The sequence below is a fragment of the Festucalex cinctus genome, chromosome 20 (genome assembly GCF_051991245.1).
Source record: "Festucalex cinctus isolate MCC-2025b chromosome 20, RoL_Fcin_1.0, whole genome shotgun sequence".
In the NCBI taxonomy this organism is placed as follows: Eukaryota; Metazoa; Chordata; class Actinopteri; order Syngnathiformes; family Syngnathidae; genus Festucalex; species Festucalex cinctus.
The window spans coordinates 11,696,761-11,718,773 of NC_135430.1; the positions used below are offsets into that span (position 1 = coordinate 11,696,761).

The window sequence follows — 22,013 nt, forward strand, 5'->3', positions numbered from 1 at the left end:
AAAATATTGAACATTTATCTAAGCAAAATTCTACTTTATTAATTTAAAACAATTCCTACAAAAATGCTACAATTTTTTTAGATTAGATTTTTTAATTAAAATTCAAATTTACTTTAAACATTTTTAAATAAATGATTATACTGTTTATTACAAAATTAACAATTTCAAGAACATTTTTTTAAGAGTTTCGTTTTTACTCAAACATTCAAAATATTTTTTCTAAGCCATTTTATAAAATAAACCGTATTATAAAATAAAATTGTAGAATGTTTCTATAAAACATTTTTTTTTTATCGTAGCAAAAGGAGTCAAAACACGTGACCTGATGGTGAGACAAATTTTGAGCAGGCAGAAATTTTGAACGTCTTATAAATTTTAATAATTTTCTTTCACTATGTACAAATACACAATCTAACCATCTGATATGAAACGTGTGTATTTACAAAATAGATTCTGTACACAACAACCTGATATAAGTTAGTCATTAACATTAGTGCTGCAGGTTTCTTCTTCTTTGACAACAAATAGAAAAAAAATTCCATTGGATTTTTCTTTTACAGACAAACCGATAACGTTGCCCATGAAGCTTGAAGCGTAACCGTGGGGGTCGGCTTTGAAATGATCATGACAACAGCAGCCCCTTTCACGGGGTCATACGGCCGAGCTGCCGTCGTGCCCCAGGATGTGGCTGATGTTGTGCGCCGGCCTGTTGGGCTGCTTGCCCGAATCGGCGGCCGACGCGTTGGCCAGCGACAGCAGCGGCGACATTGGCATGGCCGAGCCGTCGGCGGCCATCCCGGCCGCCATCTCCGGGAAGAGCGAGGTGAGGCTGAAGTTGGATAGGTGCGGCGTGATGCCCGACGAGTTGCCGATGGGCATGGGCGGCATGTCGGGCAGCAGCGGGAAGCTGGCCTGCGCGAAGCCCACGCCGCGCGGCGGCGACAGGATGGAGCCGAAGCGGTTGTTGAGCGCCGGCGGCGCGCTGGCCTTGTCGGCGCCGCCGGGGCTGCTGAACATCTGGTTGGGGAAGTACGGCAGGGCCACGTCGCCCGGCAGGCTGGGGTGGGCCGCCGGCGAGTACGGCGGGTAGAAGGAGGGCAAGCTGCTCTGCGCCTCCACCGGCAGCAGCGAGGGCGTGCGCGAAGCGCCGGGCTGGCTGACGGGGGGGATGAAGCTGGCGTTGGCGTTGATGGCCGGCGGGTTCATGCCTCCCTCGGGGATGAACGGGAAGCCGAAGTTCTGCGCCAGGTGCTGCTCGCCCGCCAGGTTGTTGTCGCCGGGCGGCTGCGCGCCGTCCGCCATGAAGCGGACGACGGCGCTGCGCCCGGACTGCGGCCGGCCCAGGAGGACGCCGCCGCTGGACGGGAGCGGGAGGTGGCCCTCGGGTTCGAAGGGGTTGGAGGGCCGGGGCGCGCCCGGGCGGGGGCGCTCGCCCGCCGGACGCAGCTTGGCGGGCTGCGCGTGCAGGCGCGAGTGCTGGCCGAGCGGCGGCCGCGCCGTGCCGGGCCGCCCGTGCATGTTGACCTGAGAAATGTGGCTTTTGTTGATGGCGGGGGGTTTGTGGGCGGGGCTGGACGCTTTGGCCTGTATGTCGGCGGCGGAGGTTCCGGAAGCGCACGGGTACTCCATGGTGACGGGTGGGCAGCACTGCGGCGCCCTCTGGTGGTTGCCCTCCGGCGACAGGAGGCTCTGCATGAAACTCTGGTGGCAAGCGTCCTGCACGTGCGGCCCCAGGTGGACCCCCGCGTAGCCGCCGCCGCCACCACCGCGGTTCCTGCCATCCGGCGGGGGGGCCACGCCCATTCGGAAGCTTCCCTGCTGCTGCGCCCGCTGCGACTTGGGCGCCATGTCGCTCCCGCGGGAAACCTGCGCTTCAAAAGCGGTGAGCTGATGCGCAGGCGGTCCCGCCATGCTTTTGAACGGCGGGCACTCGGACCCCGGGTGGTCCGAGGGGAGGCGGCCTTGCGGGTTGTGCGCCACCGCCGCCACGTTGGTTTTGCCTCTCGCCGACGCGTCCATGTAGCCGCGCAGGTCGCCCTGCTCGCCGCTGCGGCCCGGTTGGAGGTGGTGCGCCAACCGCTGCTGCTGCTGTGGATCGGCGCTCGTGCTGCTTTTGCCGATGAGCGCCTCGGCCGAGTAGTTGGAGACGCGGTGGCGCTCCTGGCGGGACGACGGCGCGCACGTTAGGTCGGACGAGCGGGACGCTGGGTTGCCGGGCGGCGACATCAGCTGCTGGTCCAGAGTCCTTGAAGTCATCATCCGCTGCATGGCGGCGTGGTCTTGACTGGGCTGAGATGAGACGAGCAAAATGGAAATATTTATTTTTATTTATTTTTTTTATATTTCCATTTTTATCAGGTGGCCAAAGAGTAATTATTTTATTGATCACCAAGCAACCACATCACTTCAAAGTTCATGTTCACTGTTGGAAATTTAAAATTGATTGATGTGATGTAGTTAGATGTAGTTTTTCATTTTTAGGTGCCACGCAGGAAGCAGATTTGTTATGTTGCTCTTGAGACATGCGCAGAAGTGAGCAACACTGCCACCGAGTGGTGACTGGTAGTTGTGACACTCAATTCAGTTCAGCAAATCAATTGGTAAGCACTAGTTTTGAACATAAGTCAATTATGTTGATGTGGTTGAGTCGGTACATATTATTATTAAAAAAAAAAATTGCCGATACCAAGTTCTGATACCACTAGGAAAAAATAAATAAATAATAATTTTAACAAATGACATTTCATTTCCTTTTAAAGAATGGGGAATAAATAAATAAATAAATAAATATGAAGTTCACAAAGACATTCACTTACGTGTGCCAACAATTTGAATGGCTGTTTGTGTTCAAAATTTCCCTGCGACATGACAAACCATTCAAACTGTTAAGCAACAGTCGCCACCTTCGCAAACGTTGGCCCCTCAGTGGGGTACGAGATTTGGGAACAGTTTTCCGTTGTGAACTGATGACAAGGGCACGTTTGAGCTTTTGCTTGACAGGGTGAGTGAGGACTAACCTTGAGGTGGTCCTGCTGCGCCAGGTGGTTGCTGTGGTGGGCTCGGCCTCCCGCCGCTTGTGCCTCGCAGCTCTTGTCCTGATGTCGGAAGTGCTGCTGTTGCTGTATCTGTTGCTGCAGATGCTGCTGGTGCCTGCTATGGGAGTTCTGCTGCTGCTGCTGCTGCTGCTGCAGCTGCTGATGGTGTTGTTGTTGTTGGTGCGTTTGGTGCTGCTGCGGATGCGACTGTTGATGCTGCGCCGGCTGATGTGACTGTTGGTGCGTCTGCTGCTGATGCGGCGCCTGTTGCGGGTGCGAGTGCTGCTGCTGCTGGACTGCCGACTTGTCCAGGTGATGCTGCTTCTGCTGCATGGCGGCGACGGCGGCGGGAGAGCCGGCCTGGCTACCTCTGACCAGCCCCCGCTTCTTGTCTTGCTGGAGCGCCCTCTGGTGGAGCGAGTGGCGCTGCGCGGGGTCAGGCTGGCTCGGGTGGTGTTGCAAATGGTACAGGTGGTGTCGCTGTTGCTCTTGCTGTTGCTGCTGTTTCATGTAAAGGTTGCCCCCCAGGTGCTGGGCGGCGGGATGTTGCGGGTGCAGCACCCCTGGCTGGTTCTGCTCGGGGGGGCAGTGGGTGTCGGCGGCTCGGACAACGGTGCTCATGAAGGAGTTTGTGGAGAACAGCGAGCCTTCTGAGTTGATCCTCGCCATGGTCGAGGACGAAGGAGGAAGTTGTCCGACCATCATCTGGCCGTGGTCCGCTGCTTTCACATCCATGTGGCCCACAGTGGGCGGCGGCGGCGGGGGCGGGCACGGCTTGGCTCGTTTGGCGGTGTTGAGCATGGCCTCCTCCTGGGCCTGCCGCTTGGAGAGGACCTTGACTTGCCGCTCCACCTGAGCCCTCATTAAAGCCGTTTTCATGGGGGAGAACTCGTTTAGCTGGGAGCAGGGCGACAGCGCGTTGTTGGACGCTTGGGAAATGTGGCCGGTGGCGGCGGGCGAGGGCGCAGAGCACTGCTGGCCAGCCAGATTGGGAGAGCTTGCCGGGTAGGCTTGCTGCGAGCTGGGCCTGATCAGGTTGTTGACGCTCAAGCTGGCCACGGTGCCGCAGGGGGCGGAGCTCTGAGTCGGCACCTGAGATTGCGAGTACGTGATGAGATGGGCCGGCGGGTGCCTGCCAACGGACCCGTCGCCAACTTGCCCTCTGACCGGCTGAGCCGGCGCTTTCGCGGCCTCGACGGGTTTGGTCGCTTTCACCTGCTGCGCGTTGGAGGGTTTTTCTTTACTAGCGGGACCTTTCGGCTGTTGCCAGGCGTCGTTGCCGGCGCACCTCCTCCCCGGGCTGTCCTGCTCCAGCATGGCCAACGCCAGCATCTCGGCCTGCTCCGACGTGAAGCTAAACGTTCCGAAGGAGCCGGAGGCGGCGCTCACGCTTTGGCCTTGAGGGAGCATGGAGGCCACCGAGAAGCCTCTGCCTGCCGCCGCGGCCGTCGACATGGCGGAATCCGTCACGGCGGGCTCCATCGTTTGATCATCAAGATTTGTGTAGACCCCGTGAGACGGCACAAAATCTTTCTTGGGTGTCATTTCAGATGAAGACGCTGCTAAACTTGTAGCAGGATTTTCCTCCTGGGTCTGTCTGGCCTTTGCTGCCGGCTGAGGAAGTTTAATTTCGGTTGGCACGTTTGCGACGGGCTGCTGCGTTGTACCGGCGCTAACCGGCGGAGTTGCGCTTGTGGACACGGCGGGCGAAGGCGCACTGCAAGGCAGCGGATCGCTGCTGTTGGGTCTCTGGGGACAAGATGCTGATTGTGAGCTTTGAGTTGTGAGGACCACTGCTGTGGTAGGACATGCAGCGCCGGTGCTGTTCACGACGTCGCCGCCACTCGTGACTGTGACGTCAGTTTTGTTCGGTTTTGACACGGGCGAGGGTCGAGCTGAATCACTTTGCATTGTGCGAGTCGCTACGCTGTTAGCTTCCGATTCCAAAGGCTTGCTAGCTGCGGCTAAACTCACCGACGGCGTTACCGATGCGGTGCTGACTGCGGTCGCCGCAACACTCGCGTTAGCTTGACTGACAATAGCATCGGCAGGATTTGAGCTGACACTTTGCGATACAGGCTGACTAACTCCGGTCGTGCCGCTGGACGTAACGCAAACAAGTGGCGAGTTTTGTGGGGAAGTGACACTTTGTACGGTTTCAGCCGACGCCGTCGTGGCGGCGACGGCAGGAATGTCGGCGGTCTGAGATCTTTTCTGGTTTTCGTCTGAGCTCGCCCGGCGAAGCTCACTTTTCTTCGACGCTTTGGTCCTTTTCGTCGTTGACCGCTTAGCATGAGTCGTCCGCAGCCTTTTTCCGGCACTCGGCGCAGATTTGACTGGGCTCGGGTGAGGCGCCTGCGGGACGGTCGCAGTCGCAGGAGGCTGTCGCTTCTGCTGGGCCGCTGCCGGCGGGCTGCCACCGTTGTTGTTGCTCTGGCTAAGCGGAAGACCCTGACAGATGCTCTGGTTCAGACTGCTGAGGGCGCCGAGACTCTTGAGCGCCACGTTGGTGGTCGGTTCCTCCGTGGTGGTCGGCTGGATCAGTTGGATTGTACTTTGGGAAGCGGTTTTGTCCGACGTCTTCATGGGCTGTAGGGCGAACACCTGCCCGTTCACGGTGATGGTCTGCGGGGTGGCGGCGGGCGCCTGGCTCATCGACGACGTCACCGGTGGCTGCGCCGGACGCGGCAGGATGTGCACCAGCTGCTTACCGCCCACACTTGTTGAGCTGTTGGGTATTTGCGCGGCGGGTAGTGACGAAGGCGCGGCGCCGGCGGGATTCTGAGGGGCGGGCGGGGCTTGATTGGGAGCCTGGATGATGACGATATGCTGACAGGGTGCCGGGTTGCTCGCTTCTTCCCTCACGACGGGCTGGCTCGGGCAGGAGTTGGCCTGCTGCAGAATGACCACGCTGGCGTTGTTGGCGCTCTGAGGAGCCGTGGCCGCCGCGCCACTCGGGTTGACCTGCAGCACCTGCATAGTCTGGAGGAGCGGCAGCACAGCGGCCTGCTGCTGCACCGGAGGGATGAGCGACGCCGACTGGGAGACGACGGCGGCCGGCTGCGGGGCGAGAACTGGAATGGCGGGTCGCAGCTGGGGTGGCCTCGCTTGCTGCATCTGGATTTGAATGGGCTGAACAGGAGGCGACTTGGTGACCACGGGGCACACCGTCACCTGGTGGACCGCCTGTGTGGCGCTCCCGAGACTCTGGCAGACGGGCTGCACCGTGTTGCCGGCCATCTGCAGTGTCGTCCACGTGGTTTGCGTGCTTCCCGCCGCCCCCGCCCTGAGCAGGGTTTGACTGTTGGGGATGGCAGTCCTGAGGGCGGTGTCCCTCATTGTGGCGAGACAGGAGACGGGCGGCGGAAGTTGAGGTGCTGAAGTCGAAGCTGTGTTGGTCTGGGCGGGGGCGGCAGGTGGCTGGGGGATGGCGGCGTTTACGGCCGGGAGCTGGAGGGTGATGTAGGACACGGATGGCGGCGGCGGTGGCTTCTCAACCACGCACTGCTCCACCACCGCCAGGCCTGGCGTCGACTGGGTGACACTCGAGCCCGAGTGAAGCGACGTGGCGGAAGAGGTTACTTGCAGCAAGGCGCCATTCACTCTCACCTCCGAGGGGGGCTGAAGGATTAAAGTTTCCGAGGGCTGCTTCCCAGGGCTGCTCTCTTTCCCCGCGGGGCACATCACGTTGCCGTTGGAATAGACGATGATTCCTTTGGGCAGCTGATGAGTGGGGGTCACTTTGGTCACTTTGGCGCAACGCTGCTTGCCCTTCCAGTGGACGGTGGGGTCTTCGAGGAGGTTGATGTCGTGGGCCTTGAGTAGCTCGATGTAGTGGGCGCTCTCCTTGCGAAGCTCCTCACAATGACGGCGCAGCCGACGGATCTCCTCCGCTGTGGAAGTCAAGAACGTCACAGTCATTCTCTTTCAAAATAAGGTAGTTTTTTGGGAGGGTAGTTTTTTTTTTTTTTTTTAAACACAACATAAGATAAAGATAATGTCATTCAAATGTTCCCTCCCCAAAAATATCAGCTGATTTTTGCCCATTTTTCCTCTGTTAAGCAAATACTGAAGAACAGAATATTGTCAAACATACAAATATTCTGCCTTTAATTCATATCTTCAGTTGTAAGCGTTAAGAGACCAAAAAATAAGTTATTTTATTTATTTATCATTTTTAATTGGCTGAATTATCGGTTAGCAAAATTTCATTTTGGTAAATATTGGAATCAGCCTAAAAAAAAAAAATCCTGATCTGTAATAAACAAGAAACAAATATAGGCCTCCTGTCATATGCTTACTAAATAATGACGTCCTGCTACTATTAAAGGAAAAGCAACATTTAGTGTTGTAGGGGAAAAAAATGTGACTCTTGATCATTCACAACAGGAATATCAGCATTACAAATGATTGGTTTCTGACATTGTTTACGTTTTACCTTGGATTCTATCACCACCCTCCAGGAGCATTGTGTCATTTTGTTTCTTCAGCTCGGTGATGTAGCGAAAGGCCTGGTCCAGGATCATGTTCTTACTCTGCGGACGGAGACAAAGGTGAGTGAATTTAGCCAGGAGCTGTGTGGTAGCATACATAAACAACCATGCACAGTTCACACGCACATTCACACCTATGGTCAATTTCATCAATAAGCAAGTAACATGCATGCTTTTATGATGTTGATGAAAACCTGTAGAAAACCAGATAATCATAGAGAGAGAATAAAAACATAATACAGTTGAATGCCTGCGATTGGCTGGCGACCAGTTCAGAGTGTACCCCGCCTACTGCCCATTGCCAGCTGAGATAGGCTCCAGCACCCCCCGTGACCCTTGTGAGGAGTAAGCGGTTCAGAAAATGGATGGATACAGTTGAATCCATCTTACCTGTTTAAGAGCTTGTGAACAGGGCAAAAGATTGCCAATCCGGTTAATCCCTGCATTTATCTTCTCTTTGCGGTGCCTCTCGACTGAAAACAAAAGAGGGAAATGTAAGTGACCGCAAGGTCACCACAGCTAACAAACATTTGAGTATTTTACCTGCATTGTGGGATTCTTTGTTTTTCTTCTTCCTGTAAAAAAAAAAAAAAAAGGAAAAGTATCTGATTAAATACATGACGTCTTTTTCAACAGCCATGATAGTTCGAGTAAGACTTACTTTGGTTTTCGACCAGTTGTCTCAGTTTCGGTCATCTCTGGCATCCCAAACAGTTGCCTGTCAGGCTCGTCAACACACTCACCAGTTTGACCTGAGATCCTTCCTGTGGCCGTCCTACAATGCAAGCATCCATGCATCCACGATGACACAGTATGTATAGAACACGCTGAAAATATTGAAAATTGTAGAAATTCTCTCACTGTGGCTTAGGAAAAAGCGTTGCTACGTTTAAACACACATTGCTACAATGAAAAGCTTTAGCTAAACTTAACTCATTTGTATACGTCTGTAGCCACTATGTGTCAAAAAGAACACATATAGCGGAATACTGTATTGTGAAGTAGCTTTATTTATTTATCACGCTTGTTGTTCGAAGGGCAAATTAAGTAGCAATCTATGCTTATCCCGGCCAGCTCGCGAATGGTTAGCCTAGCTCACTTTGAAAGCCAAAAACGAGCGCCGTTTCGTCACTACTACGCTGACAAAACACTATTATGAGAGCTCATGTTCGCACTCACCTGTAGTTTGGACATTTTAGATAAGTGTCTGGGCCCACAACAACTTAAGAGAGGGGTTCGAGAAGCTAAGTGTGTGCTAGCTACCTAGCATGCTAGTTCAGCCCAGCTCCCAAAACAATCTAGCAGCAAAAAGAGGCGGGCGCTTGGGGATCAAAAAGCCAATGAGATTTCAGAGCATGGGCAACGTAGCCAATCAAAAGCGCCTGTGTGGATGTGTACGCCTCAACATTTATACGCCTGTTTGAAGTTGGGGTTTTTTCCCCTCACCAAATTTAACGCTAAAATAGGTCGCCGGGTATTTTTTTTAAATCGTTTCAGACTGTTCTAATATTTAATCCCACGAGAGTATTTTTTTAAATACTTTTTTTTGTGCTTCTTGGAACGGTACAGTAAACGTGTCGTAATAACCAGAGCCAGAAATTAAAAGCATTACGCTACTCTAAAATAAAGACCGTCTTTATGATCTTTAAAGGGTGTATGAAAAGGATAAGCAGTTTAAACTTGCATCTTGCCGACAGATTTTGCATTGCATTTTTACTGCAAATAGTAATTCATTTATTTAGATGTTAAAAAGTCATACAATATAGAGCTTCAGAAAAAGATAAAATTCTTCAAAGAAAGAAACCATGCTTATACTACAGAATAGAGGACACAAGTCTCCTGGCATGCATTCGGAGTCAGAACTTCCTCTGGGTAAAACACGCTCATACACACACACACCACGCACGTATAAGCGCTTCAAAAGACCACAAGCAACCATTTCGGCGTTCAATACTCGGCAGGAAGTTGGAGGGGTGGACAGCTCTGCCGTGTCGCCCTCCATGATCCATCCCAAAAGATCTCGTGTTTCCCCTTTGGAGAAGAACACATTGACATTCAATACTAGTTTCCAAACCCAGGAGAACCTCTGAAACGCTTAACCTCTGCAATGTAAAATGAAAATAAAACCAAAACAAACAAACAAACAAAAAAACAGCCTAATGGTTTTTAAATGAATTCCGAACGCACCGCCATCTTGTTCACTGCTCTTCATGACCCATGGAGAAGACATTCAAACCCCCCACCCCACACAAACCATCAGGTGCGGTCTTTTAAACCGTTTCATAACAAGAAATGATAGATAACGGCCCCCTGTCCCCATTTAGCTTTTAGAGCTGCATCAAAACCCAGTCACACAAAAGTATGCATTGTAAACGCCACACTCGGGTTGTCAATCGGAGAAGCACTTTTTAGACACTGTCAATTCATGTATGAGTAACATGGGGGCAAAACAAAACAATCCAAAGAGACTCATTTGCCATATAATTTAGTTTTTGTTTTTCTTCCCCAATTTTGTCTTTCCAAGCGTCCTTGTGGGGGTGAGGGCGTTTGTCACAGTTCTTTTATCCGCAGGTCAGGTGTGCTGGTTTTTCCAAAAAAAAAGCGGGTGATGCCCCGCCTGTCCGTCAGACCGTCTGTCCGTCACCACCCTACTCCGTCTTCTGAAGCTCTCTGCTGGACGGCGCGCTCGGGCTACGCAAGCTCTTCTGCAGGACGTGCGCATCCGCCGGTTCTATCCTCTTGTAGTAGTTCTTCTTGGTCTCGATGATCTCGAAGCCGAACTTTTGGTAGAAGTCGATGGCCGACTCGTTGCTGATCTGCACGTGACTGTTGGAACGAGTAATATAAATAAGGGTCTTCAAAGGGTGAGTAGTTTGACTTTATTTTCATTTTAATATGTCTTCTATGATGCAGATGGATTCATGTGGGAAAACAGGACACTCACAGGTAAATGTTGTCAAAAGTGCCATCCTTCTCACAGATGTTGAGCACGTGGTTGAGCATCTTTGTACCTACGGGGGCCACAACGAACAATTTTAACTTACAAGTTCCATTAAAAAAAAAAAAACAACAACAACAAATCCTCCATTTTGTGTGACTCACCAATGCCGAGTCTCCGGTAGGGCGCGAGACAGCCCAGCGTCATGATGTACAATCGCTTCTGGTTCTGAGAGTGGTCCACTCGGCAGCACACGGCCCCCACCGCGATGTCATTGAAGTATGCTGCCAGACAAAAGAAACAAAAGAAGAGCACACCCCCACTTCCATTTAATCAACCTCTCATACGCAATGGTTTTCCAGTGGCCTTTTATGTATTATTCAGTTACTTGTACACATAGTGGAACCTCACAATTTGAACGCAGTAACTTCCAGGATGCTTGTCAACCTGATTTGTTGATGATTTTTTTTTTCTCACATGAAAATTATCTACATAAGAGTCAAAATGTTGCCTTTATTTCAGCAATTTGATTAGTCGTTTTTCTGTCCTACACGTTTCACTATCAGTGGTACCCTTCACTCACACACACACACAAAAAAAAAGTCAAAGAGAAAGCAAAACACTTTTTTGGTCCTGAAGTATCACATGTGTATGGCATAATATATGCAAATGTTAAAGCTTCCACTGTCCTAATATCAGAAAATCAATATGTTCCGACTGTTGTTCAAAACTTTTTGTGCTGTTACTTACCAAGCTTAGCGAGCTCGCCCACCTCGAGCACGTCTTTGTAGAACTTGTCGTTGTAGCTGACGGGGAAGATGACCTGGTTGAGGCGCTTCAGCTGCTTGATGTTGTGGGGCGTCACGTCCCCCAGCTCGATCCGGCTACTGGAACAAGAGCAAAACGGTCAAAGCGCTGACACGCGGCAAAACACCAACTTAGTGACCGTGTTGTGCTTTTTCTTTGGCTTTTTCGGAGGGGATGACACCACCTCGGGATAGATACAAGCAACTACAGAAGAGGAAACTTAAAATATGGTGAGTAGAGTAGTTTTGCTTTGTTGTAGTTTCACTATTAACTGGCTAGTGCAATTTCGTTGCTGAAAATAATCTTTTTTTTTTTTTTTTTAAACCAAACAATAGCATTAGTTTGAATGCATTGTGTTCACAACAGCCTGTGAGCGTTCACTATTCTCTCCCATTCCACTGACAATGCAGGAGAAAGGTGAGGAAGAGTGAGATGAACCCATCCATCCATTCTTTTCTTTTCTTTTCTTTTTTTTTTTTTAAATAGTCCTCAGGGTTTCGGGTGAGCAGGAGCAACAGGTGGGGTAAACCCTGGAATGGTTGCCAGTCAATAACAAGGCACGTATAAACAACCAACCAATCACACTCAAGTTTACATTTATGGCCATTTTAGATTGGTCAATCACACCGATAAGACTTTTTAAAAGTTTTCATTTGAGTTATAATGCATGTTTTGAACATGTGGAAGGAAGTCAGAGTACCCAGGGAAATATGCCAAATCCACACATACGAGTTTTGAACCCGCAACCTCAAAACTGTATGGCAGACGAACTAACCAACGTACTGCCGTGAGGTGAACTCTCTTGACCCAAAACGCACACCTGACATTGTTGACAAACAAGTTCGGTTTCAGCATTTTTTTCGTATGACTGAATTTAACAGTCTAACGTCCACTTTACTGGCTGTCTTAACGTGAAAAAAACGTCTCACATTCGTAGTTCAGTCTCGACTCGTTCGCGTCTGCAGCAAGCGTTTGGCACTACGGCTTGAAACCGGCGGGCATTCGGCCATCAACGGGGCTGTTTCGGGATTCTTTTTTTTTTTTTTTTCGGGTACCGAGTTTAAAAATAGCTTAGCTAGGCTACGCTACCTAGCTGGCTAGCTTTGCCGTCTCCTCCCCCGATGACAAAATGCAGTCGCGAACAACTTCTTCACTGCTTAAGAAGCGGACACTCACCCTTTCATTGTAAACGGATATAATTTTCACCGAGTCTCGACTTTTATCGTCGTAGCGGGCGGACAAGGGGAGATTTGACAGAGTTGGGGTCGGGGGTGCCTTCCCGTTTTACCCTCCACATGTAGCTCGTTGCGACGGTTAGCTTAGCCGCCGCACCGCTTTCCACGATTGTGAGGAGACTGACAACCCACTGATCTGAAAATATGACTGGATAGCCGATAGACCATACGCGCCTGTGCAAGCCGTTGAAGCGACAAGGCGGCCATCTTGCTCCTCCATTTAGTATAGGGCCGGGGTTGGGGTTGAAGGGTTGTGGCGGAATGGTTGCTCTTTTATAACATGTAAAACATCCATCCATTCATTTTCTGAACCACACAGACGATCCACACTCACGAACACACCTAGGGACAATTTGGAGCGCCCAATCAACCTGCCATGCATGTCTTTGGAATGTGGGAGGAGACCCACACAGGCACGGGGAGAACATGCAAACTCCACCCAGGTAGGCTGGAGCCTGGACTCGAACCCTAGTACTGGGAGGTGGACGTGCTCACCACTCGTCCACCCTGCTGCCCACATGTAAAACAAATAATAAAAATAAATAAATTAACAAGTGGACGATATGTGCTGCTTTGAAGACCCCCCTTTTATCGCTCAGTTCCTTAGACCACAATACTATATTTGGCAGAGGCATCCATTCATCCATCCATTGTCTTGACCGCTTATTCCTCACACGGGTCGCAGGGGATGCTGGAGCCTATCTCAGCTGGCTTTGTGCAGTAGGAGGGGGACACTCTGAACCGGTTGCCAGCCAATCGCAGGGCACACAGAGACAAACAACCATCCACACTCACAAGCACACCTAGGGACAATTCGGAGAGCCCAATTAACCTGCCATGCATGTCTTTGGAATGTGGCAGGAGACCGGAGTACCCGGAGAAGACCCACGCAGGCACGGGGAGAACATGCAAACTCCACCCACGAAGAGGCCGGAGCCTGGACTTGAACCCGAGTCCTCAAAACTGGAAGGCGGACGTGCTAACCAGTGCCGTTTGGCAGTGGCATCTTTTGTTGAATTACAGTTATAATTCTTTAATAAACAATATACACATTCCCTCCTGTAAATATCATTAAGCATATAATTTTTACATGTATTTAGGTCAAGTTTAAAATGTCTGAAGTCCTCTTCTTTATGTTTAATAATTAAAACATCATAAATCATGCTGTTTCTAGTACTAACTACTGTCTCAAATGTTCTCCAATTTTGACGTTTATTGGGAGTAACAATATGGCGGCCTTGTGGCTTCAAAAGTCCTGGCGTATCGGCTATCCAGCATATATTCAGATCAGTGGGTCAACCCAGTGTCACTCCAGCCCCGCGCATGCGTACTAGCGGCATGGTTGCACGATTGTATGCCCTGCATTTGATCTGTTAGGACACTGTACATTACATTTTCTGTTTCTGTTAGCGTGGGGCGAGGGTAACTTATATAAATTCGATTAGTCGGTATGCTGAATTAATATGTGAATGTAATGTATTTATTTCTATAGTGTCTAGATAAGTTCAGCGCTTAAGAAGTGCAGTCCATGTTCACATTATTGTTTCATGAAAAATGAAAAGTTGTAATGATAAAGCTTTCTTTGTATTATAGTTCTAATCTGACAACAAATAAAATTAATATCGACAAAAATTAAGATAAAACAGAGCACTTAATTATTTATTACTTGATTGTTCATCTAGAAGTTTGTGATACACTATGATTGAAGAAAAACAAGGCAAAGACAAACATAAAACATAAAGGAAAGAATAAAACCCAGGGGTCATCATATATTCATGGGAGGGATCGAGATCTCATTCCTTCAGTTCCTTGTTAATTTTAAATGTCTGGTACAGCTAAGTTACAAACCAATTAATCAGTTTCTACTGCTAGATAAAATGGATATGAGAGCAACCATTTATGCAGTAAATGTACATGTTTCAATACATTTCAGCCAGGGTTAAAATGAGATAATTTAAAATGAGTTAATTTATCGAGCGACTCCATTTTGGCTCAGGCAGGCGTCATTGCACAGATATCAGTCACAGTTGTAATAGCTAACTCCCAACATAATCATGGGCTTGATTTACCTAAGCCACTTTCGAATAGTAACGTGGCCTTTCGTTGAAATTACATTTTCGTGAAATAAATGAATATATTTGTATTCGTAAAAGGTTTAAAAAGGATATGCAAACGAGGGGGGAAAAAAATCCATAGTGACCCTCTTGGTTTATCGTACTGCTGTAACTATTTTCGTGCAGTTCCGGTGAAGGATCCAAAATGGCGGACCGAGCAGTGGCAGCTTCCGTCCAGTGAATGAAGTCAGCTGACCTCAGTCTGCTGCTGTCACGCATCACATCGCGCATCGTTTTCTCTCGAAGCAAGACTGCAAAAGCGCCGTTTCGCAAGCACACGGTGAGTCTGATACATTCTTACAACCTCCACATACGCTATTTAACTCATAATTGCTTGCTGTTTTAAGACTAGTAACCCATTGCACTAAAATGCCGGGATCCCCTGTATTTTTTTTTCTTTCCTCCCTCAGGCCGAGTCACTCACGTCCTGTCAATGTTACCAACTAATCCGCTCAATGTCATTAACAAAAAATTTAAGCGCGAGTGTGTTAACAAGCTTATTTTAAAGGTTATTTGTTGTAATTACATTGGGCGACATGGTGGCGTAAAATGAAGCTGATGCGCCAAACATCTCGTTCTCTGTCATAGCTACGTTCAGAATCATATGAATTATCCGAGTTTAACGTGTTGACTCGTTTTTAATAAGCTTTTCCATTCACACCAGGACGCCAGGATCGTGCCGCTTACATGTAACATTCTGGACACACAATACATATTTACATACACACACACCTCATGGACACCAGTAGGACACAATACCAGCTGTACACGTTTTAAAAAAACACAGTTGCGAATATAGCTACCATTAACTATAAAACATATAAAAATGGGGATTGCTAAGTTCCCCATTCACAGTCACAGTGTGCATGCTCATTTTCCACTTCCTTATCTGGCCAGTAAATCATGTGCCACAGTCACATGATCGTCAAGCATGTTTTTGCTCCCTGTCCTTATGTGGAATGCATGAAGGATTATAATGATGTGATCTTATGCGGAGGCACACACACCGCTTGTCAATATTTGCACATCAATTTGCGTATTAAATGAATAAGGCAGGTCATCAATCAGTCAAACAAGCCACCTTATCTCTACATTATTTCAGTTTGTTTCGGCTCAAGATGCTGATTTTTTATTTTTTTGGGCTGTGAGATGACATAAGCATTAGTGGCCATCTGGTGGCGCTGTCCTATCATAGAGAAGCAGCCTCCCAGGAGAAATGGGAAGGAAGGTGTAAAGGGAAGTTAATGAATCCACCACACCAGATGACTGTGATTTTTTTTCTTTTTCTTTCAGTTAATCCAGTGAAGATGGACACATCCAAGCTGCCCAAAATCCGGGATGAGGACCGAGAGAGCCAGTTTGGATATGTGCATGGAGTGTCTGGACCAGGTTACTGCCACACCGTGCTGTTTACGTGATCCACCATACTCCTAAAACCCGGATTGTTATTGTTTTTTTTCCCCCACTCTAGTGGTGACGGCGACTGCCATGGCAGGGGCGGCCATGTACGAGCTGGTGCGTGTTGGCCACAGCGAGCTGGTGGGAGAGATCATCCGGCTGGAGGGAGACATGGCCACCATCCAAGTCTATGAGGAGACATGTATCCTTTTACGAAACAATATGATGCAACCAATTATGCTACAATATCGCTCACTTCAATTACGATTGTAAACATTTTTGCAGACGTATGTAAAAATGTGGAAGAGTCATATGTATTTTCCTGAACTCGTAACCTAGCCGGCGTGTCCGTCGGCGATCCGGTGCTGCGTACCGGGAAGCCCCTCTCCGTGGAGCTGGGCCCGGGAATCATGGGCTCCATCTTCGACGGCATCCAGCGACCCCTGAAGGACATCAACGATCTCACACAGAGCATCTACATCCCGAGAGGTGTCAACATCGGATCCCTCAACAGAGACCTCAAGTGGGAGTTCTCGCCTGTTAAGAGTCTGCGGGTACGTGCACGGATAGAGTGGCGGTAAAATAAAAAAATGAGTGGGTGTAAGAGAGCAAGAGAGACTAGTTGATTACCAGATGTGGTATCTGTAAAGATGAAGGTTATGATTAGGGGTGCTCTGGGTACCTCACGATATAAGACGATGTGCGATACAATGCCCACGATAACAATTATCTCACGATAAAAGGATACCGTGATTATCGATATATTGGTCAGGTAATAAATCCACGATAATCTACGATAAAACGACTGAAGATGTAAACTAATGTTTATTCAATGAGAAAATAGTTTTTTTTTGTACCATCACTGAAACACAATATTAAAACTTGGGTCTTCTTCACAGTGAGTACTTTTCGTGTATTTTTTTTTTTAAACAAATACAAATGTCTTCTTAACAGAGACTACTTTCTGTGAACAAATTAGTGTCTTTACAGTCAGTTACATAGTCAATTGTTTCATTTTATAAACTGTGACACATTTGTTTTGTGTAACATTTCAAAAGTAAATAAATACAATTACTTAAATATTAAATCAATATTAATATTCCTCAGAAATTATGTGCTTCAAAAAGTTAAAACAAAATATATATAGTTTAATATTACTTTAATATTTTTTTAGTTTAATATGTTTTAAACTGTTAAAACTGAAGATATAATACACGTTTTTCATATAAACGTATGCAAAACTGAGTCAGTTGCTGGACAAATAAATGTCTTACACAAGTTAAAGGAAGCTCATGAGTCTTCTTCGCCTGAAGACTTCTGTACATTTCCCCGCCACTCTTATGAGGTGCTCCCCCTAGAGGCTAGCCAAGTAATTGCTCAATAAGTAATGAACAATGGCGCCATTATAGTGGCTGTATATTAATTACAAATATTGCAATACTTGCATAGGCGTATCGATAATCTTATCAGGAGACAATTGTCACGATTTATCGCAATATCGTTATATCGTCACACTCCTAGTTATGATGGATTTTCACTTTTATCTTCTGTTAGGTTGGCAGTCACATCACAGGTGGAGACATTTACGGGACGGTGTACGAGAATTCCCTCATCAAGCACAAAATCATGCTCCCGCCCAAAAACAGAGGGACTGTAACCTACGTGGCCCCGCCGGGGAACTATGACCTCTCAGTGAGGACCAACACTATAACTCATGTCCCAAAATAGCTCCCAGGTGTTGTAATAACACGTCAGTGACATGCTTTCTTCCAAATACCCCATCAGGACGTGGTAATGGAGCTGGAGTTCGAAGGTGTGAAGGAGAAATTCACCATGGTGCAGGTGTGGCCCGTCAGACAAGTCCGGCCCGTCACGGAGAAGCTGCCGGCCAATCACCCGCTGCTGACCGGACAGAGAGTCCTGGACGCCCTCTTCCCGTCAGACCTTTTGAACATTTTTCACTCGAGAGATCTTCCGACTTGGATCTCTGAACCTCGTTTCATGTCGCAGGTGCGTGCAGGGAGGAACCACAGCCATCCCCGGCGCTTTCGGCTGCGGGAAGACCGTCATCTCCCAGTCGCTGTCCAAGTACTCCAACAGCGACGTCATCGTCTACGTCGGCTGCGGGGAGCGCGGGAACGAGATGTCAGAAGTGCTGCGAGACTTCCCCGAGGTGGGAAACTTGTGCAGCTAACCGTAATCTATATTTTGTCTTGGTTGATGTTAATTTCCATCCATTTCCTGTAGCGATTACTTGATTCAGCCTAACGTAGCATATTTGTTGCTAGGTAGAATTGTTTGCTTGTACACCAAATGCCAATGGAGAAAAAAAAGCAAATAATTGCAGTGTGAGTATTTAGCACTGACGCCTGTTTGCGTTCCCCGCACAGCTGACCATGGAGGTGGACGGCAAGACTGAAAGCATCATGAAGCGAACCACGCTGGTGGCCAACACCTCCAACATGCCCGTAGCTGCCCGAGAGGCCTCCATCTACACGGGTACACGCCACAAAAACGTCACAAAACTCGCTTTTCTAACATGCTTCATATACTTGGTTTGTTTGCTTGTTTTTTGGACAGGAATCACGCTGTCCGAGTACTTTCGAGACATGGGCTACAACGTCAGCATGATGGCCGACTCCACCTCTCGCTGGGCCGAAGCTCTCAGGGAGATTTCGGGACGTCTAGCTGAGATGCCCGCTGGTAAGTGAGGAGAATCCTTGGAAAAAAAAAATTAAAGTATTATTTATGATTAGTATACATATAAATAAATAATAGGTACACTTATTAAGGACATCCAGTAGTGCAGGTATTTTTTTCTTAATGTTGTCATTAAATTGGTTGAGAATGACTGAATTATTTTTGTGGAATTTTATTTTATTTTTTTCCTTTTTTTTTTTTTTTTTTTTACATGTTAAAAAAAAACATTTTAAAAAGATGTAGGTTTTTTTTTTTTTTATCCAAACTACATATTTGATTATAGTACAATCAGAATTAGAGTCAGTATGAGGCCAATTTAATTTAAAAAAATTATGTATAAATATATGAAATGGCCAATGCATTCTATAAACTGTATATAACTACATAATTAGATTTATTATATTCAAACTTTATTCCATAAAAAGGATATGAGATACATAAAAACAATTCACAAAATATCATATTATAAAATGTATTAAAAAAAAGAGAGAAAATTGCCATTGCAGTATTTTTTTTTTTAGAATGAGGTCAAAGTAAGAAAAACAAAAACAAAAAAAATCTAGATTTTTTTTGTAATATTGTCAAAATAACATCTAATTTATTATTTATTAATTTTCATACACAAACTTTATTTATCTTACTCTAATAAAATACACATTTTCTTATTTTGTTATACTAATTAATATATTTATTATAGTGTATCTGTATAAAAAATATACTATTATATATCTTTGAAGGATCTACATTTAAATATTTATTTGTCTGACATGATTAAAATGTGTAGATTCTATATTTGGTATCAAATCAAATGTAATTGTAATTATTAACATTTTCCATACTGAGATTCTCGTTTATGTAAGAAATGTTTCTAATTCATTGTGCTTATACTTTGGATTTTAATGGCAAAACAAGAGTGTTCCCCTCAAAAGTTTCGTTTAACATACAGAAAATGGCCTCTAGGTGGAGCCAGTGCATCAAAATTGTGAAGTATGTGAAAGTAAGTGCTGTGTCTCATCTACAGACAGCGGCTACCCGGCCTACCTGGGCGCCCGTCTGGCTTCCTTCTACGAGCGTGCTGGAAGGGTGAAGTGTCTGGGCAACCCCGAGAGGGAGGGCAGCGTCAGCATCGTTGGAGCGTGAGTGGGGGGAAAAAAAAAAAAAAAAAGACCGTTTTTTCTGCTATATCCCCTTTCAAAATGTGTTTTGTTTCTAGTGTTTCGCCACCTGGTGGTGACTTCTCCGATCCCGTTACTTCAGCCACGCTCGGTATCGTTCAGGTAACAAACCGCAATCAGCCGGCGCCAATGCTCTCTCCTCTATGTTAGTTGATGTTATACCTTATCTTGCCGCGTCAGGTGTTTTGGGGTCTGGACAAGAAGCTAGCCCAGAGGAAGCACTTCCCCTCGGTCAACTGGCTCATCAGCTACAGCAAGTACACCCGCGCCCTGGATGAGTACTACGACAAGCACTTTACCGAGTTTGTGCCCCTGCGCACCAAAGCTAAGGAGATCTTGCAGGAGGAGGAAGACCTGGCTGAGATCGTGCAACTTGTCGGGAAGGTAAATTGCCAACGTCGCTGTTTACAAAGGGAGTTCAAAGAGAAGCGCTCACCTGATTACTTTCGCTGTGGCAGGCGTCACTGGCGGAAACGGACAAGATCACTCTGGAAGTGGCCAAGCTGATTAAAGACGACTTCCTGCAGCAGAATGGCTACACGCCTTATGACAGGTCAGATTATTATTATTTTTTTAACCCACTCTCAACAGTAGGGATGGGCAATTTAGCTTTAATATAAAAGGCTGATTTTTTTATTTTTTATTTTTTATTTTTTAATCATTTAAAACTTGGAGAAAGTTGCGTTTTTAAAAACCCACAATCCATTTTAATAAATTATTTTAGAACTTAATCTCAATAAATTAGCAAAATACTCCCGTTAGGATTAATATGTAACAACAAAACTGTCACCAAACATAACGTGAATAAAAGATACTGTTTCCAAACAAAATGAGCACTTGTGGGTGAAAATGTAAACAAAATCTTGCATACACTACCATGTAGGTTATTTTTTTTGTTTGTTTTCTGCAGAAGCCGCTAGAATAATAATTATAATAATAGAAATAGTTTTCAATTTGTTATATATTTTTTTAATTAATGTTACCCCCCCCCCCAAAAAAAAAAAATAAATAAATAAATAAATAATTACCCATTAATCACCCAACAGTACTCTTCAGAAAATAATAGCAGCATCACAAGCCAGTTTTAAACATGTTGCTCACCAAAACAGCAGTCTGTATACAGTCTTTAAGATAAATGAAAATGTGGAGACTTGAATTGAAATTATTGGCATATCTTTAAAGATGATTTTAGGTTACGCAGAGCCTTTTAGTGTGGCAGTAGACAATAACATCTGTATGTCTCTATTTTTATGTTCCGGCAGATAGGCACCTTACAAATAAATTAATTTGCATAAAATATTAATAAATTAATATTATGAAATATTAGACGGTCTTCCAGCAACCAAATATTAATATTAGTACATTTTAATAAAGAATAAAACAGTGAGTGTAATTGTTTTCGTCGATGTTTTTACTGCAGAGCCCAGTTGAACTCTATTGCTAGCCAAAACAGCAGCATCTACCAAGACACGTGCACAGTCCCTCAGATGGTTGCCTGTTCAAGTTACGTGCACAAAGAGACAGTTGTCGTCATCACTGACAATTATGTGTTATTCCCCAGATTCTGTCCCTTCTACAAGACGGTGGGCATCCTGTCCAATATGATCGCCTTCTACGACATGGCGCGCCACGCGGTGGAGACCACGGCGCAGAGTGACAACAAGATCACCTGGTCCATGATCCGGGAGCACCTGGGAGAAATCCTCTACAGGATCAGCTCCATGAAATTTAAGGTTTGTACTTTTTTTCCTTTATTAAAAATATGGAAGTTTTTTTGTTTTTTTTTTGATTGTTCACAAGCTTTCCGTTGCATCAATGCAGGACCCAGTGAAGGACGGCGAGGCCAAGATTAAGGGCGAGTACGCACAGCTGCTAGAAGACATGCAGAACGCCTTCCGCACTCTGGAAGAATAGACATTCCATTTTTTTTTTCTCTCCAATCCATCACATTCCACCTTTTGTGCTTCCCTGTTGTGCGTGCAACTTCATATGGAGGTCAAAGAGAAAAGATGTACTGTATTTGTGATTATTTGATGCCTCGAGTCGGCACACTCTGGATCCTCAGCATGATCTTGAATTATTGTGTGTCCCTTTTTGTTTACATCATCATCATATGTG

General features: G+C 46.6%; 3 protein-coding genes and 1 long non-coding RNA gene across 9 annotated transcripts; 2 read left to right on the forward strand and 2 right to left on the reverse strand.

The window, feature by feature from the left end:
• Positions 1–355: 355 nt before the first annotated feature.
• On the reverse strand, positions 356–8,861 carry usf3 (upstream transcription factor family member 3). Of its 2 annotated transcripts, XM_077508268.1 has the most exons (7): positions 8,708–8,861; positions 8,190–8,303; positions 8,072–8,103; positions 7,919–8,001; positions 7,474–7,570; positions 3,018–6,928; positions 356–2,289 (listed from the first exon to the last, which is right to left on the reverse strand). In XM_077508268.1, the coding sequence occupies exons 2-7, from the start codon at positions 8,231–8,233 to the stop codon at positions 652–654; spliced, it is 5,805 nt and encodes a 1,934-aa protein (XP_077364394.1). In that variant the 5' UTR covers positions 8,234–8,303; positions 8,708–8,861; the 3' UTR covers positions 356–651. The 2 variants fall into 2 exon arrangements, with proteins under 2 accessions (XP_077364394.1, XP_077364393.1); XM_077508267.1 differs by lacking the exon at positions 8,708–8,861 and having other exon boundaries at positions 8,190–8,435.
• On the forward strand, positions 8,194–13,673 carry LOC144008918 (uncharacterized). Of its 4 annotated transcripts, none has more exons than XR_013280783.1 (4): positions 8,194–8,339; positions 10,100–11,830; positions 12,828–12,951; positions 13,370–13,669. It is a non-coding gene; the product is annotated as an uncharacterized LOC144008918 (long non-coding RNA). The 4 variants fall into 4 exon arrangements; XR_013280782.1 differs by lacking the exon at positions 12,828–12,951 and having other exon boundaries at positions 10,100–11,503; positions 11,760–11,830; positions 13,370–13,666; XR_013280780.1 differs by having other exon boundaries at positions 10,100–12,951; positions 13,370–13,673.
• Positions 9,239–12,867, reverse strand: naa50 (N-alpha-acetyltransferase 50, NatE catalytic subunit). Of its 2 annotated transcripts, none has more exons than XM_077508292.1 (5): positions 12,450–12,867; positions 11,217–11,350; positions 10,631–10,750; positions 10,473–10,539; positions 9,239–10,354 (listed from the first exon to the last, which is right to left on the reverse strand). In XM_077508292.1, the coding sequence occupies exons 1-5, from the start codon at positions 12,455–12,457 to the stop codon at positions 10,177–10,179; spliced, it is 507 nt and encodes a 168-aa protein (XP_077364418.1). In that variant the 5' UTR covers positions 12,458–12,867; the 3' UTR covers positions 9,239–10,176. The 2 variants fall into 2 exon arrangements, with proteins under 2 accessions (XP_077364418.1, XP_077364417.1); XM_077508291.1 differs by having other exon boundaries at positions 11,217–11,353; positions 12,450–12,853.
• Positions 13,674–14,748: 1,075 nt separating the features above from the next.
• Positions 14,749–21,839, forward strand: atp6v1ab (ATPase H+ transporting V1 subunit Ab). Its single transcript, XM_077508279.1, has 15 exons — positions 14,749–14,902; positions 15,916–16,011; positions 16,094–16,222; positions 16,360–16,574; positions 17,575–17,712; positions 17,806–17,957; positions 18,031–18,193; positions 18,411–18,519; positions 18,601–18,723; positions 19,742–19,856; positions 19,934–19,997; positions 20,076–20,279; positions 20,354–20,448; positions 21,457–21,628; positions 21,717–21,839. Exons 2-15 carry the CDS (start codon positions 15,930–15,932, stop codon positions 21,807–21,809), a joined length of 1,854 nt encoding a protein of 617 aa, XP_077364405.1. The 5' UTR covers positions 14,749–14,902; positions 15,916–15,929; the 3' UTR covers positions 21,810–21,839.
• The last annotated feature ends 174 nt before the right edge of the window (positions 21,840–22,013 follow it).